We start from the raw sequence: 20,303 nt of genomic DNA, 5'->3' as shown, positions 1-20,303 counted from the left end.
ATACTGGGGTTTTACTGAGACACACAACAGATGGAGCCCTGATATTATTTATCAAATATGAGGTCAGTCACGTTTGATTTTGACCGGGTGTGGCTCTCGGGCTGGAGTCAGTTTTTGGTTTCCCACTCAAAGCAAGTGCATCGGACAACTGATTACAAAGTAAAACTCAACTCTAGATTTTTGGTGCTTGTCTGTATTAAAATATTTGTTTCTGAAATTACTTTTGCACTTCAAAAACAAAAATATGCTGTTAAAATGCCTTTGTCTATCCAGTGAAGCAAAACAAAAATTTCTTGCAACAATGCAAAGTTAACTCCTCTGTATGCAGCGATCCAAAAACTAGAACGAATCATTTTCGGTGTAACTTTATGAGCTCTTGTTTTGTCAACATTACTGGGGGGTTTTCACAAAGCTCCCTGCACTTCGATCAGGGTTGAAGTCTGGACTTTGACTAGACAGTGACTTTATTGTTGTGCCTCTGCGGTGGCAGAAAGTACACTTGCTGCTGTACTTCGGATCATTATCCTGTTGGCCATTGCTTGTGTCTGACCGGGCTGTGTATTAGTTCCCAGCTGGGAACGCTGGGAGAAGGCAGATGAGTTCAACTTTTTCCAAAGATTGTCTCTTTCATACTACGCTACCACAACATAGTGACAGTTTTAACATATATTAAAAAAAACATATAAATATATTTTTAAAGTTAGGTACCCCAGCTTCAAAGGGAGATTTGCTCGAATGTTGACTCATAGGAAGTTTCAAAGTTTGAAATGTTTTCTCCTCGCAGAAATATAGATGCAATTTTATTTCCAAACAGTCTTGTAACCATTTCCTGCTGCTACCGTCATTTTGGTTTTGATTTCCTTAGTACTTTGTGACATTGGTAATGACAAAATCACTTTTCTACCATCCTGAAGTGTAAAACTATATTTGAGATAAGGTGTACTTTTATTTTCCTATAATAGTTTAAGTCTATTATCTCACATCTCTTTATGGTGAAATGTCTTGCAGCACAAACCTAAATGTATTTTAGTGGGAATTTTATAGTCACAGCGGTGCATGTTTTGTGAAATGAAGGGAAAATGTCGCCTGACTGGTTTTTATCTAAACCATGCATTTGTTTTCACCCCTCTTTACTTTGATGCACCCTACTAAGATCTGGTGCAACTAATTGCCCTCGTGGCTGCAACGCGACAAAGACGTGAAAAAGAGACATTCTTTCATTTACTCAAAATCGTTATCTGACACACGGTGCGTCGAGCAAAGTCAAAATCGAAAAGTTGCCAAGATGAGATCTTAATCAGCTTTTAGGAAGAAAGTGTAAAGAAGTGACGCAACGCTTCAATGACTGTTGGGTTTCCAAACTGCTAATCTGCCAGCAGTGTAAATGTGCGAACCGTCAGCGCAGCAATGAAACTGATCGCAAGTTTCAAAGCAAAGCAAAGTTCCCACAGCCAGCAGAGAGAAAGAGAGAGAGAGAGAGAGAGATCTAAGGAAGCTAAACTCAACCAGAGTGATGAACAAACACAATGCAGTAAATCCGCAAACTAGAGATGCAGAATGCCGACAAAAGAAATCCACAGTGTAAGATTTACATCACATTTCAGGTACTGACCGGGGGAAAAAGAAAAGTTTTAAAACTCGCAAACAGGTTCAGTTCTTTAGGGGGGATTAATGGGGCTCGTTACGTTTTAATGCCGAGTTTTGTCTCGCCAGGGGTCGGACAGGTAGGGGGGGCGAGGTCTTTCTCGTCTCAAGACACGAGGAGAGGAGAAGTGAAGCGAAGCGAGACGAGGAGGGCGGACAGAAAAAACCCAAAGCCCGAAAGAGATCCTTTAGCGGCCTGGATCTCCTCCAGCTTTAATTACACCGTATTGATCACAGGCAAGAGGAAGAGGGAAAGAGGAGGTGAAACTGCAGACGGCAGTTACTGTAAAGCTTAAAAAAAAAAAAAAAAGAAAAAAAGAGCCAGAGCAATTATTCCAGTCATTCAGCAGATTATTAGAAAATCGTCTCGTGAACCCTCCAAGCTCTCCGTCTCTCTCTCCACCTGCCTGTTTAGCGCTGCTGATGCATTGAAACAGCCAGGGTGTCAGATTCATTTAAGTCACCAGCTACTACATTGTTTGCATCCAGCTCCGCGGCCAGTTTAATTTCAAATTCTGGGAATCAAATTTTTATTTTATTTATTTTTTATCCTTAGAGCCTGCGGTCTGCTCTTTGCTTGCAATCATCCATAACAGAGCGCTCAGCTCTGACACGTCGGGCTCTCCTGCAACAGTTTCAGCTACAGTTCTTGGAAAATTAATTTAACGTTTTTTATTGTTAGATCACACTTAAAAGTTTTGGAGTTGAGCTAATTTCAATTTCACACAAATGTCAAGATAAATATCAAGAAATGTTTTCTTGATACCAAGAACCATTTTAACCTAGTAAGAACCAGTGTTTTAGTAATTTTGTCTACTTAAATATGTTTTTTTTCTTTACCTAAATTCAGAGATTGAACCATATTGAGCAGTTCTGGCATGCCATCGTGTTGGAAATTTGTTTATAATTCCCCTCCAAAGGCTCACAATGAACCACAACTTGATCATCTTTGGCTGAGAAAGAATTCTGTGATTCACTGTACCAGATTATTCAAAAAAGAAGCAAAGTGTTTATATATACAGTACAGACCAAAAGTTTGGACACACCTTTTAATTCAATGAGTTTCCTTTATTTTCATGACTATTGACATTGTAGATTCACACTGAAGGCATCAAAACTATAAATAACACATGTGGAAATATGCACTAAACAAAAAAGTGTAAAACAACTGAAAATACCCCTTATATTCTAGTTTCTTCAAAGTAGCAACCTTTTGCTGTGATTACTGCTTTACACACACTCTGCATTTTCTTGATGAGCTTCAAGAGGTCGTCACCTGAAATGGTTTTCACTTCATAGGTGTGCCCTGTCAGGTTAATAAGTGGGATTTCGTGCCTTACAAATAGTCATGAAAATAAAGAAAACCCATTGAATTAGAAGGTGTGTCCAAACTTTTGGTCTGTACTGTATAGTGGCTATTAAAATATCTAGAACATGTATGTAATTTTCTTGTGCCGGATTTGTACAAAATTAAAAAATGTTATATCAAATATATAATGTTTGTAATACCTTACAAAAACAGAAATACATCTAAAAACATTTTTTAATCTACCAAGTACTCCTACAGAATCATCCACAAGGTTGTAAATTCTTCTTTTTTAAAAAAATATTTTTGTACGTCTGGATCTTTCAGGGTTAAATGGTAACAACAATTGCCATCAAGTGTTTGCAAAACGTTGCAATGAACCTTTAACATCGCCGTGGAAACACTATTTCAGCAAGAGCGGAGTTCTCAAATGTGGACAATCTAGTTAAAACAACTCAACTGGATCAAATCCTGGCTTTACCAGCCCAATCCCGGGAATGCGATCCGTTTTTCCGGAGTCGTTTAGAGGTGGACTTCCTGGTTCGTTTCAGATCGTCGTCTATCCAGAGTGTCAACCTGATTGTCGGACATTCTCCCCCAGATTGTTCTAGTAGAGAGCAACTCTCATGTTTCCATCAATAATGACTCATAAATGTTGTGAAGCGTCAAAGCAGCCCAAGGCTGTCCAGCTAACACAATATTTGACCTGATAATTACCTATTTTTTTAAGAGCTGTTAATTTTGCAGCAGACGTAGCAGGACGCATACCTTCCGTAAAGTTCCACATTTGTCTCGTCTACTTTCTCTAAATCAAGATTTTCTTTATTTATTTTTTGGGAAATGTGAGATGGGCTTTTTTCAGCAGCGGTGCTTACCTTAGAAACCTTTTCCACGGTTTTCCCGTGTTTGCCATAGCCTATTTCTTCTTATTGAGTCAGAAACGCTGACCGAGTCATCTACGTGCTCTTTGAGTCTTTTTTTTTTTTTTTTTTTTTGTATGTCAGCCACTTCTGGAAAGTTTCTCTCCTTCTTTCATTTGTGTGAATATTGGCTGTCGTTCGCTGGAGTCCCAAAGCTGTAGAAATAGCTTTGTCATGGTTCCCAGACTGATTCCCATCTGCTCATGAATTTGTTTAGACTCAAACTGAAGAGTGTGAAAGCAGGTTATATCTCAGCGTCTCGGTAGCATGTCTGAGCTAAGGTCCCTCATGCCTGGAGCGGATTTAGCATCCGGACCACCACATGTGCGGGTATGTAAAGACCGCTTCTTGGAGGCTCAACATGCACGAGTGGTAGTTAAATGTCAAATATGCCAAATATGGGGAAGCTGTTCGTGTCTTGTCTGTAACTTACAAAGAGCTGCGTTTCCATCGCAAACGAAAACCTTGTGGATATTCTGCTAAAACACAATTTCGCAATTGCTGCGTTTCCATTAAATAAGAAACGAAATGAAAATCACACGTGAATAAGTTTGTTCACGCGATACGTTATTTAAAAAAAACGTGCCGCGCCATCGACCTCCTACAACTTCTTGTCGTCTTTGCCGCCAGTAGTGACATCCAGTCGTCGATCACTAGACCGGTGTGATGAGAGAAAAGTGTTTTTTGTTTGCAGTTTTGCGAAATGCACCAATTTCGACAAAGCTGAAACATTTTTCCTCGCGAGAGAAACGTTTTATCGAAAGACGAAGGTTTTTTTTCCAAATTGCTGCACTTTCATTGAGCAAATTTATTTTTGCAATTTCAATCGCTGCAATTTTACTATCAATGGAAACACGGCTACTGACTGCAGGTCTTCAGGAAACGGGTTAACTTTCTTTGGTGGAAAAATAAAATCCTATTGGCTTCGATTAATTGCACACTGCTCTATCACATGGACTTGCAGTGAGATTCTTTTAGATCCTCTTTTTATTCCTCCAAACTTGTGTACCAAAGTCTTCACTTTACATCTCGCAATGGCATAATTATGAACAACCAACGGGTTTTGAATACACTTCAAAACCTATTGTTATTGCCTTTTAACCGACTTCCTGTTGTGAGACAACTTCTAAAATGATTGTCTGATTTTTATTGTCTGACACTAATCAGGGCTTAGATGGACAAGATGATAAATTTTTCATAGAACCTGGTTTGATTTTAAAAACCTAAATCAAATGTGTCAAGTTGTCAAAAGAGTAGCTTTTTTTTTTTTTTTTTGCTGTATATACAATAAATGGAGTAGAAATACATGTGGAGAAATTTTTACTTCATCTTTCTGTTCTACGTTGACCTACTTTGGCAAAAACACAGGCTCTGTTTCCCGGAACATTGTGAAAAAGGTCGAAAACCTGCAAGCTCCTCCAAACCGCACTTCCCTCAGCACCCGCTCTCACTCCTGATCCACGCGGATGCAGGTTGAGTCCGGCACATGGATGGGCTCCCAGATCCAACCTCAGAGGCCCCGCGAAATCTCTCGCGGAGAACTGTACTCCGGGGTTAAGTAGCTTACGTTTGATACTCGACGTGCAGAGAAAGGCGTTGAGCTGCGATTTGCCTCGGGAGGGAGGGTTGGGGGGGGTCGGAGAGAGAGGGAAGGAAGCCTTTCTGTGTTGAATGTGCCTCATTATTGCTGAACTGTGCGTTACCTTTGGTAAACAGTGGGAAGCATTTCTCAGGCGAGACTCGCTCCAAAAGCAGCGGGCCGGTAAACGACCGCAGGCCTCCGACGCCGGCGCCACAAAACTCATCGCTCAAACCCGACAGCCCCGCAGGGATGTAAGAGTTTGGTCATGATTAGTCAGAAAGACTAAATAATCTGTGCTTTCGACAGCCCCGTTCAACTCTTTTGTTGGTAAACTCCCACACCCTCGCAGTTATTTTTGTTGAATGACCTTCTCAATCACCGGAAACGTCAGAAATTCAATTTCGGAGCGTGGCATTCATTATCATAGCCCCTTTTTTTGTGCTCAGGGGTACGTCCCTATTTACTGAGCACAAAATAGAGGTGTGGAGTGGTTGTGCTTAAAATAATGACATGTTAGGGAAATCAATAAATTAGAGGTTAATTAAAAGCCTTTAAGGCGTTTGGCAATATAAATGTAAATAATCTCCCAGCAGCAGAGACATTATTGCAATAAAACTGTGCATTAAACACTGGAAGAGTGACATCATCGTGTAAGCCCTTACAGAGGACACACACCAATGTAATTATGACCATGAACCCAAAGTGACTGGCTGGACAAGGAGACTGCTACCAGAGAAACAACCAATAGGACCATGGGAACTCTGGAAGGGTCCGAGAGAACCACAACTCGGGTGGAAGAACCCACCATGAAACATGATGATGGTGGAATCATGGTGTGGGAAAGAGGCATGGAGCTAAACACAAGGCAAAACCTGTTACCAAAGACCTCCAGGAAGACAGCAACTCTAAACGTGCAGCTACTGGCTTTTGCATTTCTACAAAATTCCACTTGATTCTCATCCCCCTTCAATGCTCCATCTGAGATTTCTCCCATTGAGTTGAATTTCTCCAGCAGAATTTCAGCCGGGCCAATCAGCAAACAGGAGGAGAAGTTGTGAATGATGACGTTGATTTTCTGCGATATTTTAGAATTGTAGTCTGCCTGTAGTTTTAGCAGTGGAGGAAGTGAACGAGGAGGTGAACGAGGAAGTGAACGAGGAGGTGAACGAAGCCATTCAGTCTGTGTTGGCCACACTTCCAAATATTGAATTGACATTAACAGCTGCCTACTCTTTTTGCATTGGAGGATATTTGTTTACAGCACAGGCAATTGGTAAGCTTCATCGCGTCGAACTGGTGCATTGCATACGTCACGGCCAAACATTAGCAGTTGGGTAAAATTTTAAATCTCTGCACTTAGCAAAGCGTAGAACAAAGGACTGGTTTTTTCCAGGCTAGATTGCCGCAGAGTTAAACTGACCCAGTCAAAGCCCAGGCCTAATTTAAGCTAAGTACCTGTGTTGGTTCTTGGTAATAACTGAATACACATCGCTTTTAAGTGTTTCGTTTGTGAAGATAAAGAAAAGAAATCGAAAACTAGGTATTACTAGGTACCTTCTATTTGTCAATTATGTGCTACTTCATATTTACAGAGCCTGTCATGTCCATAAAGCCCAATGCACTGACACAATCAACAAAAGTTCAAAAGACGTGCAGACTTTGCAAGGCAGCATGCATATGCAAGATCAACTCTTACTTCTTGAGCCTAAACCAGACATTTCCATTAGTCACCATCCCACCCGAGGTTTTCACTGTGGCACCAACCCAGACTGGCAGCCTGATTCCAACACTTTCACCCGTTCCCTTGAATCGTCGTGACGTTCCGCCACGCTCCGCGTCCTCGCGCTGCGAGCTTCTCGTGGGTGAGCAGTAAAACGAGGGTAATTAAATCTTCATCCCTCCAACCCCTCCCCAACCGCATCTGTTGAACTGAAAAGCCGCGCTGCGTGAAAACAGATCCGCCTGAGCCCGCGCCCCAGTGACTCCCGTAGCAGCGCCGAGGAGCCTGGGAAGCCGCTGTCGGCCTCTCTGCAAACAAGCACAATGGCGTCTTGTTTTCATGTCACATGACACCTCTGCGGAATCATTAAATCAAGCGCTAATCACGGCGCGCGGCGCCCTGACGGCTGAAACTTCACATCTGATGTGTTTCGCGCGCCTAACAGGCAGCTGAGTGAGTCTGTTGTCCGAGGTGGAGCGCTTCAGCAAACCGTAAGCAGTTCGCTTGATTAAGGCATGCTGACATCTTGTGAACTCTGCACAACATAATGGATTCCCTGCCTAATTGGAACGAATGACAAACAGTCGACACCTTCTTCCCCCCCCCCTCACAACTGGGCAGCTACTCAATAGTTTGAGGGGAAAAAAGCCAAACCACGAGTATCTTTCAAGCAATTATTCCTCCTCGTAAACCCTATAAACATTCGGTAATAGAACCTACTGTGCCATAAGAAAACATTTTTAAAAATTGACTTCTTTTTTGTTGTTTTGTCATCAAAATCTTTCAGCTCATCATATACATTTTAATATTAGACAATGATCATCTAAATATACACAAAAACAAATTTCTAAACATCAATTTCATTTATTAGGGAAAACAGCATCCACCGAAAGTCTGGACTGGGGAAAGGTGTTGAGGTTTAACTTAACTTATTACTGCTAAGAAATCACTTTAGTAGAACTGTGACAACATGAAGTAAGTGAAAAAATCTCAAAAAGCAACACATTATTCACCAACCTAAAGAACTTCAAGAACAGACATTAAGTCTTTGACATCTATCAGTCTGGAAAGGGTTGGAAAGCCATTTCTGAGATCCAGATGTACCGCAGTTAGAGCCATTGTCCGCAAATGGAGAGAACGTTAAATGGCCGTAAACCTTATCAGAAGCAACCAGCAGTCAAACAAAATGAACCCAGCGCATAGAGGACTCCTGCAAGGGGTCACAAAAGAGCGTAGAACAACAACTTCGACACTGCAGACTTCAGCGGCCTCAGTTAACTTCTGTGGTTATGATAGAAAAATAAACCTTTGGACAGCTGCAAGTCCAAAACTACCACTGACAAAGCAGAACACAAGTTTCACATTCACCAAAGATATCCGACCGACTCCCAAGAGTTTTTGAAAAAAGATTTTTTTAAAAAATAAATAAATCTGAAGATCGATAAGTCAAAAGTACAACTTTTTAGACGACATTTGTAAAACCAACAGCATTTCAGAAGAGAGAACGTCAAACCAAACAGTTTTCACATAACACCCGATTGCTCGGTTGCTTCTTTTGCTTGATACATTAAATCATCATGAGAAAACGATATTTTGTACTGTAAGTACTGTGTGATATTAAAAAAAATGTAAATGTGACAAAAAAACAAAAACAAAAAACTAAAGCAGAAGAAATTTCAAAGAGAATGAATATGTTTTCACAGAACCGTACTTCTCTCGGTTGACTGTCATTGGAGCGTTTCTTACCTGCCCTGGACTTTGATGTCAGAAATGGCGTAGAAGTATCTTGACAGGCTGCTCTCGTCCACCACGGTGGCCCCAGTGGCAGGCCGAAGCAGCCGGATCCTCAGGTCTGTGATGGTGAAGAAATCCCGCAGGTTCTTGGTCGTGTCCAGCTGACCGTAAAGCGAGGCCATGTTGTGCAGTCTGGGCCCGGCAAACAGTGCAAACCGGTCCTTGATCTCGAAGCGTACAGTTTTGTCATACTTCCACACGTACCCTCGGGAGTAATCCTCCGTGCAGATGATGTCCAGCAGGGTGTGCTGGGAGAGGTCCTGCACTGTTTTGGGCTCCATGGTGAAGGCGTCCAGGCAGTCGGTGGCGTAAAACTGGTAGGGTTGCCAGGTTCGGCCGTAGTCCAGAGATTTCTCCAGGACCATCTGCTCTGGCCGGCCCGACTCAAACGTGATGACGATGTCGTCGGTCAGCTCGATGGTTTTGTTCCAAGACAACGTGATGTTGACCAAAAGGGCTTTCGGGTACTTCTTCCACGTCGTGGACTGCCAGAAGGTTGTGGGGTTGCGGCCCTCGATGTCAAACATCAGCTGTGGAGGGTGCGCCAGCTCCTCGGTGCCGGCGTCGCATTCGTTGTTACACATGTAAGGGTTCTCCTGCAAAGGACAGGAAACGGAGAGGAGATGAGAAAGACCACAGCAAAGCCGAAAGGTGTGCTGAAGAGTGCCACGTTTATTTTCCATTCTTGTAATTCTAGTGAAAATATCTTAGTACACGTGAAATAAGACAAAAGCAACTTACCAGCAACTTTTCAGCAAGATTTAGGAGCTTGTTTTAAGTCAACAATAAGTACCACTTTCACTGTCAGATTATTTCAGTAATAAGATGATTTCTATGTTATAAGTGAAAAAATTCATCAATATTAAGGAATTACTGACTAATTATTGACTCACATATTGCTGAAACTTAACTTCTAAGATGATTTTCGACTTATTTCAAGTGTACTAAGATATTTGCACTAGACATTAGACCAAAAAATATTTGGTAAAATTTTGGGTTTTTGCAGATCTGGAAGGTGTTTCACCTTATTTCACGCTTATGCTCATCCCAATAAAAATACCTTGGCGATAGTAATCTAAGGTGATAAACTGACCAACGGACGACGTTTTTTAATCCTGAACTTCTTAGTTCTTTATATATATATAAAAAAAAAAAATCTCATTGACCTACTTGTGCAAAATACATCCTTGCGTTTTTTTGTCGCTCAAGCCCGAATGAGACTCGCGGATCGCAGAGTTTATCCCCGAGCTTTAATTCATCGAGCACTTTGCTGGAAAGAGGGTCTTTCTGAAAACATTTGTCCAATTCACCACAAATCATTACAAGGCAATGTTCTCTCCTCTCGCTCCCTGGGGGCTTGAACTAGCTGTTAGGAGGAGACAGCACTCCTCCAAGAGGATCTTTCAAGTGCTACAAGCTCCAATTTATCAGGACAAGATAATCCACTACTTGATTAGGTGGGAGATGTCACCCTGTGCGGGTGAGGGTGTGTGTGTAGGCGTGTGTGTGTGGCTGCCTGTGTGGAAGTGAGTGGCGAGGAAACAGCGAGAGCAGCTAGACTCTGATGTAAGACGGTGTAATGAAGCAGCAAGGCAGAGATTGAGTAAGTTAGCGGGAGAAACAGCTCCATTCGGCTAATAAGCTTCGCAAGTTTTTCCTTGTCCTCCAAGGCAAGGTGGCAATGAAACAGGGTTCTGTCAGGCCCTCTGACTGTTGGAGGGCCCCCCCATTAATATCCTGTCTGAAACGTCCCCTGCAGGTTTCCCTAAGCACCGGACAGCGGCGGCGCTCGGAGGAGACAATTGAAGGTGGGGGTAAGCGGTGAACAATTACAATCAGGGTTCCCAGTGTCACCGTCTCGTGGTCTGAGGTTAGGTGTGCCATTAACGGCGGCATCTGGCGCGCCTTAAAATACACAGACAGATGCGTAATAACTCATAGGCGACAGTTATGTGTGCTTAGAGGCAGTAGGCAGTCCCTAAGAAATTCCACTTGTCATGCGTTGTGGATGTCTGCGAAGGAGGGTGTATGGATTCATGGAGGCACGCCTTGTCAGAGCTTTATGGATGTAGAAGGAGGGAAGAGAGCGTGTTGGTTAATTCATGTTGGTTACAAGTTCTGCAATGGTCTTCGTCTTAGCAAACGTTGCTCATCCACCTATTATATTCAAGCTATTCTTCTTAGTATTACAAAGAAAACCAGATAACTCTGAGTGTTACATTTGTTCTTATGCTACTTCCTCATATGTCTAGGTGTTGTCTGTGTAAGCCTTAGTATCCCTAAGGATAACCTACAATTGCAAAAATTGTTTCACTGTCTTTTAAGGCATGGTTCAAACATTTTTTGGTAGGAAAGCAATATGAACATAATCCTATATTTATTGCTGTTATTTTTCAATAACCGATATGTATATTATAAATATTTCACTACCCTTTCCACACGTCAAATCAAATGATCACATCACCAACTTCACCACTGCTCCTCCCGCTTCAGCTGAACTACCCACAATGCTGCGCTGCATCCTTTTCACTGTCACATGACCAAACAAATATCACACGAACAAATCTCCTCCGTCCAGAAACAAACGGCAACAAGATGGAAATAAAAATCGGTTGTTAATATCGGGCCATTTTTAGTTATCAGACTGATACCGATATCGACAATATATTTTGCATCCTTCAATTTTTATATATTTTTTTGCATCGTTCTGCAAACGTCTCACTATAGTTTGCTAGAATTTTGCTAATTCCTACTCACAGAACCGAAATAACTGAGTCATATTACTGTTTGGAGACAGAAGATCGGGTCTTTGATTGGTACTTTGTGAGTATTATCGGCTAAAATGGATCATTGTCCATTTAGAAGACGCACTCTTAACCTTTTCTATCCTGACTGATGTCACGAGATCTTGCTTCAACAATATCTCCACATAATGTTCTCTCCCTTATGATGCTATTTATGTTTTGAAGTGCACCAGTCCCTCCTCCAGCAAAACAGCTCCACGTAACGATGCTCGCATTCCTATTTTGCATGTGGCAACAACATTATCGTATTATTCTGCCCTTTTGGCAAATATATGAAATTTTGTTAGTCCTGTGTGAATACTTGAATCCTAAATAGTTTTTTTTCTTTTATATTTTTTAGATCTATTTCCTGTGATGTGGACAGATGGATGGCTTGCTTAGTAACCCATGATTAATGGTATTCTTTAAATCCATTTTTTAATAGCTTTACAATTAGGTATTGGTCTATTGAAGGCGCTTTTTGGATTAAAATCCTGACCCTAATGTATCAAAGCCATAACCTTGTTGTATTAAATTAGCCCAGGCTTTCACAGGTCCATATTTAACTCTGGAACTGGATTAAAATACAACTCAAAGTGGGTTGCTTATAACAGATCTTGAAGAGGAACAACATCCTATGCGTCTCATATTCTGCATTGAAGTTCTACACATTCACAAAGACTACAGCAACTTCTCATAAATTCTGTATACCATAGATTTCATGACATATGAAATAAGATGTCTTTTGTTTTACTACCTTTATATTTTCATGTGTATTTGTTGCAGCTCCTGCGCTACTTAATGAATATATGAATGATGTTGATGCTTATGACTTTATGCGATAAAGAATAGGACAACTTGTGTGTGTGCGGGCGTGGGTGTGTGTGTTTATGGCAGAAATGTAGAACAGCTGAAGTAAGGAGAGTCTAGTGCACGCACTGAGTGGATTTGTAAATTATTCAGTCAAAACTCTGGCAAAGTCACTGCCTGACCTGATTTCTCTGAACCCACGTGTTTTGTTTTGCTAAGCTTATCAGAAGCCCAGCGTGACCCGCAGGTCGACCTCCAGCACCCCGGGGTCACGGGCTGACCTGCAGACCGCAGCGCGGTGGGCCGTTAAAAGGCAGCCAGCAGGACTGAAGCTACGCTACTCACATCCGTCGTTTTGCATCAGAACTTCGCAAAGTTGCAAGTAAGACGAGCAAATATTTCCCAAGCTGCATTAAAGTGTTTAGGTTTTTTTTTCTCCAACGGCGTTGTGCGTATCTTCATTTTCTCAGAGAAGAAGCGCTTTTGTTTTCACGACATGCTTAATTTAGAGAATGTCACTGAAAAATCAAACTCTGAGCACACAAACAAAAAAGAAAAAGAAAACTATGAAGAATTTTTCATTTCAACATAATAAAATGCAATTTGCAGTGATTTTTCAATCTGGGGGGGGGAAAGCTGGAATATTTTCTAGCTATACGCTTTATGATGAGTCATAACAGCAAAATTATAAAATGCCAAAATTTTAACTAAAGAAAGAGCAAATAAAGTAGGAAGCAATCCTCTTGACTTGTTGACTTCTAAGAATAGATAAGGACTTTGTATTTAAGTGTTCTGTTTGTAATTTAGCGGAGTCTCTGCGGTTTTAAAAAAGCACTCTACAAAAAAAAGTATGCCTTATTCACAACATTTTGAATCCCAAAGAGATATGTTCATCAAAAGAAAAAACTGTTCCATATTAAACAAGGCAGCAATCTGTTTTTATTTACTTTTGTTGGTAAATGTGAGTCAACCCAAAATGTATTTCCTCTGATGTGCTTGTTAACACTAAAGGGCCAGTTCTGACATGTTGACCTGGAATCGTGACGAGAGGAGATGAGCTGTTTGGGAGCACAGAGAACATGCAGAAGAAGGTGGCATTCAAGAAAAATGCTAAATGCTAAACCAAACACTGCACATACGCCAGAAAATGGCATTCGCATGCCACACTTTTCAGATTTTTTTTTTTTGCAGACTTCCTTAAAAGTATTCCCTTTTATCATTGAGTTCCTTTAAATCCAGACTAAATCACCACCTGTTCAGAGTTGCTTTTGACCCACAATCACTGGAACATTGACACTGGCGACACTGTAGTTGATGGGTATTGATGATTTTGACAATGGCACTTGGTAAAATGTAACGATTGTTACTGGTTTCTGAAATCGGTGACTGTTTCCATGACTTTTTATTTTTGTATTTTGGTGATATAAAGCATTTTGAACCGCCTTGCTCCTGAAATGTGCTACACAAATTAACTTGATCGTCTGAAGTATTACTTTGACATCTTGTATGCGCGTACAATCCCAATGAAATAAGCGAGACTTCTGGTTTTACTGTGGCGACTTATGAAAAGATATGATCACTTTTGCGGCACAAAGTGCATTGGTTGGGTTTTGCTAAATAAATAGACGCTGTGTGGTTTATTTTTGATATAAGAGTTCACCCAATTCAAAACGTAGGGGTTTAATTCTTAGAACGAGGAAGGCCGACGTTGGTTCTGACTACAAATAACTAGAGCTTAAAAAAAAAAGGACATGTTTGCAGGATAACTATAGTATAAACTGATAGCTGCATTTAAGTTCCCAACAGAACACAATGCGCTGAGGAAGCTCCCTCTGCAATCTCAAAGGTCAGTTTACAATCCTATTATTTCACCATAAAAGTAAAAGGCAGAAAACCTGAGGTTAAACTATTTGCACCTTTTTTTTTTAATAAGTCATATTTATTGCTACCACTGTTAACACCCACATAACGCCCACCCCTCCCTCCCGCACACGCTGCTCCTGCCTTCGCCAGCACATCTCTGTGTAATCAGACAAAGATATATCCCCATCGATCCCTGCGGCTACGGAGCTGAAAATCTGCTGCGTGTAGCACCTGGCAGCGCTGACCACTGCCTCCCGCCCCCTCCTTCCCAAGCCAGCCCTCCATCACCCCACATCCTCCTACCAACCCCGAACACACGCAGGTTAAAACCTTTCATTAGTGTCTCCTCCGCTTCTCCGCTTAACGACAAAAAAAATACTGCCTTTATGAAGATCGATAACCTCGCCGGGGCTGCTGGAGAGGAAGGAGCGCGGAGATAAAAAAAAAAAAAAAAAATGCTGAGTGTACTGACCTCCCCACAGCCCCCATCCGAAAATCGATGGCAGATTTCTGTGTTTCGCCGTGGCAAGAGGAATTAACGGGCCGCGCGCATTAAAACAATTGGTGGCACGCGACAGCGGCATTTCTGTAATTACTAAAGATGTTTCTATTAATCCGAACGTGATGATAAGTGGGCAGGACGGACGGAGGTTGGAGGGAGAGAGGGAGGAGGGGTGAAGCCTTTAGAGATTACACAGCCGGCGGCGGCGGGGTTACTGTGGCGGATAGGTCACGCCAAATCAGTGCTAATAGAGATGCCTCCGACCCACCCAAAACGCGCCGGCCTAATCCGATTATTAGCACTGCGACGCGCTGAGATGGAGGCCAATTCTTCGAGGGGTGGAGGGGGGGGGCGTCCTGGCTGGTTGGCGTTCATTTACCAGCGAGGAAGACGCTCGTGGGTGGATTTCCTCAGCTGTGAAGAAGCTGCACTAAATTCCACCAGCGCAAGTCAGCTCCCGCCTCCCATTACTGTCGGGCTAATGTAGCCGACCGGCCGGAGGAGCGAAAGCAAGCAGCGCTGGAACGCGGCGGCTAACGATTGAAGCTAATCTTTCTCAGCTGAGGTCAGGGAGGGAGACGTGGGGTGGCCGCTGCGTCTGATGCTTTGCCAGTCCAGGCCTTTAGGTACATATATCGTCGTGGTAACAGTCTCCGCCGCTGCTCTGAAGTCGGTGAACTTTTCAACTTCTCCACAGTTTCTCCTTTGCAGTTCGCCCTGAATATATGAATAAATATTTTTGCGCTTTAAAAAAAAAAAGAAAAAAAAGTGCAGCCCTTATTCTTATGCAGGTTCACAGTTTGCTAAGATGACAAGATTAGTTTGTGTGGGTGTGTGTGTGTGTGTGTGTGTGTGTGCTTGGTGTTTTCTCAACAAGCCATGATCTTTAACTTTTTCTGTTAAATAAAACTAAACAAAAAAAAGAGTGTTTTCCTTGTCGGTTTATCAACGTGTGCCAGAAGGAAAGGATGCGAGATGTAAGCGTGCGTGCACAAAAGAAGCGAAGGTTACCGAGGTCCAATCTTTTCCAATAAGCTATGGCTGCAGCGGCTGACAGCCTTGGCCCAGCCACGCTGGGGCGACTGATGGAGGGTGGGACTAGAGGGGATATAAATTTACTAACAGCAGACAAGCCATCCAGATAGATGGGCTCGCACCAGTCAAGTCCATCCATTTGTGAGACAGACCCTTCAGAGGTGGGACAGCAAATTGAGTCCACGCTGTCGTTTCCACTGTCTGCCTTACACCCGTACTTTTAGATGCGGAGAGTCTCCTTCGAGCAGGACTGCAAGTCAAGTTCAAGATTATTTGAATGCCACATTTCAGCAGCAAACCACTCAGTGCTTTACATCCTAAAAATATCCACTTTTTTAGGCAGGCCTATGTAGACACTGTTGCAGTAATCGATGCGACTAAAGACAAACACATGGATGAGTTCATCTAGCTCTTGCTGGAACATTAGTCCTTTAAGAAACCTTCTTCAGGTGACAGAAGTCCGATTTTGTAATTGTCTTCATGCGACTCTGAACGTTCACATCAGAGTCGATCACTAGTTGAACACAGATCAGGCCCAGTCACTCGTTTCCAGCTGTAATAACTGAAGAAGTGCATTGACTCTCGATCGATCCTCTTCAGGTCCAAAGACAATACCCTCAGTTTTGTTTCTGCTCAGCTTGAGAAAGTTAAGGCGCATTGACGAATTGATTTGTTCTCGGATTGGTTTGGAGCCGCGTGGTGACATGGTAACGTAGAGCTGTGTGTCATCTGCGTACAACCCTAAAACCCTTTGTTTGCAGATGGAATCAGATCGCATTCCAGTTATATGATGCTGAAAAATGTGAGTAATTCACCCTTGGCACATTGGTCGCCTCCCTTGCATGACTGGTAAAAACACGTGAGCATTTCATCCTTGATCTGAGACTAACCCGATCATTTCGGTGCCCCAGAGACACCTGGTCGGTGGAACTCCTGTGTCGACTGTTAAACTTGTAACAACAACTGTTTAAGTGCATCAGCTGTGTAAAATAAAATGTCTCCACATCCTCTCCCTCAATACAGTTTTTTTTTTTTTTTTGCTTTCCGTGTGTTTCTACCTCTTTTTATTTTTTCATTGGGAAGGTGAGTGCACTGCGCAGGGGGCTGAAGGGTTAAAGCTATCCCTGTGCCGATAATGAGACCTTGTGTTCCACAATGGATTCCTTCAGCCCAATCCAGGGGCTTGACTGTGGCAGTGCTCTCTCGATTTCAAAACCTCCTCCTCTCTCTCCAGAGTCAGGCTAGCGCCATTACCGGACCCCCTCCACCGCCCTCCGCTTCTGGCGGCGGGCGGTGCAGACAGAAAGAGGAGCTTAACCTGGACGTGGGATGAATACATCATGCCAGTGTGACAGATTACAGTGGTAATAGACACCCTGGCCAAATCCTGACAAGGATTACAATCATATTTTCAAATGGCTCAGGGTCGGTTGAAGGTTGCCCGGCCCGCGCCGCGTCAACACAGCTGACAGGGGCCTGAAATCACTAACACAAACCCCGACACACTTTCCCTCGTACCGTCGTCATAAACGGCCAAAAAAGAAACAATCCAGCAAATAAAACGGCGTTTGTGGATTTTAATGCAGGTTTTCATACGATTTAAAGCATTTTTAAAAAATATGCTGCATTTTTGGTAACAATATCAGCTAATGTTCTGCACTCTGTCTCTCTCTCTCTCTGTCTGTCTGTCTCTGCACTCATGTAATTCATCCTCAATTAAACATGACAATATTTACAAACTTAAGGGGACAGAGCGACGGCGAGCAAGTGAAAAGTCACCAACTCGTGATTTTAAAAGACTCAATATGTTTCCTGTAGAACCAGTGGGAGACATAAACCAGCGATCCGGTGCACAGACCCGCACCGTTCGCCCACGTTAAGCACCACCGTGTCCGGTCGACCGAGCCGAGGCCACGAGGCAAGACGCCGCCGCAAACGTCTCGTGATTGCTGGCATCGACTTTGAGAGTTCATGAGCCTTAAAAACAACGGCAGGGGGAAAGTCTGCCGCCGATGGCCTCGGCACACGTTCACCGGATATGAAAACAATTTTAGATTCTATTATCTTTTATATGGCAATGGAGGCACCACTGGGCGCTGCTGCGATGTGCTTTGGAAGATGATGTCCCCTGCTTCGGTGATAGTGTATTTGTGACAGTAAGTGCTGCCATCAAGTGTTGTTTGATGGCTGAGAGTGAGCCTTTAGAATAGGCGCTTATCTTGGCAGATAAGTGCTCTGCTACTGTACACTGGCACGGCTCTGCAAAGCAATAAATCATTCAATAACATGCAACGTTATTGTACCTGTAATATAATTAACTTTTTTGTATATCTATGCCAGACGGCAATCCTATTTTAAAAGATTTTTCATTATAGACCGACTCCTAAGGCTGAAGATAAAGTAAGACCAACAATGACCGCTTTGTAAATTTTCTGCTTTTACCTTATCTGAAATAGTTGCAGATTTTATAGATTAATATTTGTTTTGGTATTTTTTTTGGCGTAATGCTTTCTATATATTAGGGTATTCTAAATTTACAGCCCAAAATGCTTCAGACTGCTGCTCAAGACAGCTTAGAACTGGATGGGAGTGATTTTTTTTTTCCCCACTGTTTTTAACTGTCATCCATCTTTTATTAAGATGACATTTCAGCAGTGAGTTAATACACTGGGGCGCAATTGATCTCCTATCCGCCGCAGAGCAACATCTCTCAGTCAAACTGTCTGGTCAGATAAACTGAAGACTTTGAACATCTTCACAGCGCATTACAACCATACAGGCTTAACTTGACATAACCACCATCCAGTCTTTAAGCTGAAATAACCCTCGAACAATAGAAAACATCAGACCACCACTTCATCTACCACTGGCACTCTTTTTCTTTCTCCATATCCTAATTTGCTGCTATTGTAAAGGTCTTATAAAGCCATACACTCTTCCCTGGAGAGAGACATAGATCACTATCACCTTGACTAAGCTAATAGCCTGACCTCACAATGGGGTACGCTGCCATAGTTCCAGCCCAGTGGGCACAGACACCAAACCGCTAACACTACTGTAGAGTCCTCCTGAACAAGAATTGCCACATGCTTAGCTTTTCTCTTCCTTCTCCAAGGGGGGGGGGGGAAGAAATGTGAAGCACAGAGAAGCAATCGAACAGCTAAGAGCGATACGCAGATCACTCCTTCAGACTGACAGCCCCGTGGAATCAACAAAACGTCTGCCTTTTATGATCATCAATCTCAGAAAGGAGCCGAATGTTTGGGATACTGTTCGTCACGGCGACCATATTTTGGTTTCCAAACAAGAAGACGCTCCGCCATGCACTGTGCGCTCTAAACCAGAAGATCTACACTGAGGTCAAATAAAAGGAAGTTTGTATTCCATATGTTAGAACAGTCAATTCCTATTTGACGCCCTGGAAACGACGAAAGCCCAAACATTTTTTATCAACCAATGAAATCCCCTCCTGGGTGTCCCGGACAGAACGTGAGAAGTGGACATGTCCAGGGAAGAGAGGACACTTGGTCATCACACTGCTGTGGGAAGGATTCATTTGTGTTGACGTTATATAGAGTATAGTACCAATCGCTGCCAAACTACTCGCTGTAGGTGAGTTTTGAACCTCTTGTAGATAATAGTTTTCTCAATTGAAAGAGGATGTTTTTATAGAATTATAAACATTTTTTTGCTAATCTATAACTGCTTAGTTTTGTACCTTTTTCTATTGGAGTAGGCATTTAACCTTAGCCTATGTTAGCTAACTGCTCTTTAGCTGTGTTATCTAATTAGCAAGATATAGGTCATAACAAACAAACATAAAGGATTTGGATCAACATGTTGACATACAGCTCTGGAAAAAAATGAATAGACCACTGCACTGAACCCCATTGAAAACCTTCTGGTTATTCCACCAAATACTGATTTCTGAACTCTTCCAGAGTTAAAACACTAGCATTGTTGTTTCTAAATGAATATGAACTTGTTTTTCTTTGCATTATTTGAGGTCTGAAATCTTTTTTCGTTATTTTGACCATTTCTCATTTTTGCAAATAAACTCTAAATTTCTGCTTGGATCTTTAGAGATTTTTTTTGTCGTCGGTAGTGTCATAGGATAAAAGAACAATGTTCATTTTACTCAAACATGAACCTACAAAGAGTAAAATCAGAGAAACTGATCATGTTAAGTGGTCTCTTAACTTTTCCAAGGGCTGTATGCTGCTGGCTCAACTGCAAGCCGCAGTAATCCTAACACAACATTTACGTGAAGAAAGCTGCACAGTAATAGTTACTGAAAGTTACCGAAGCTGGCTCTTTAAGCTGCTCTTTTTTAAAAAAAGTTTT

General features: G+C 42.3%; 1 protein-coding gene across 8 annotated transcripts in view; it reads right to left on the bottom strand.

The window, feature by feature from the left end:
- ntng1a (netrin g1a) overlaps positions 1 to 20,303 on the bottom strand; it is a 146,015-nt gene that overhangs the window by 66,620 nt on the left and 59,092 nt on the right. For all 8 annotated transcript variants that reach the window (XM_032551307.1, XM_032551306.1, XM_032551308.1 and 5 more), the window contains exon 3: positions 8,919 to 9,562. In XM_032551307.1, coding sequence (XP_032407198.1) covers positions 8,919 to 9,562 — 644 coding nt within the window. The remainder of the gene's footprint in view (positions 1 to 8,918; positions 9,563 to 20,303) is intronic.

Source organism: Xiphophorus hellerii, chromosome 21, assembly GCF_003331165.1.
Source record: "Xiphophorus hellerii strain 12219 chromosome 21, Xiphophorus_hellerii-4.1, whole genome shotgun sequence".
Classification (NCBI taxonomy): Eukaryota; Metazoa; Chordata; class Actinopteri; order Cyprinodontiformes; family Poeciliidae; genus Xiphophorus; species Xiphophorus hellerii.
Note: the sequence above shows the minus strand (reverse complement) of the source record. Positions and strands in the feature narration are given on the sequence as shown.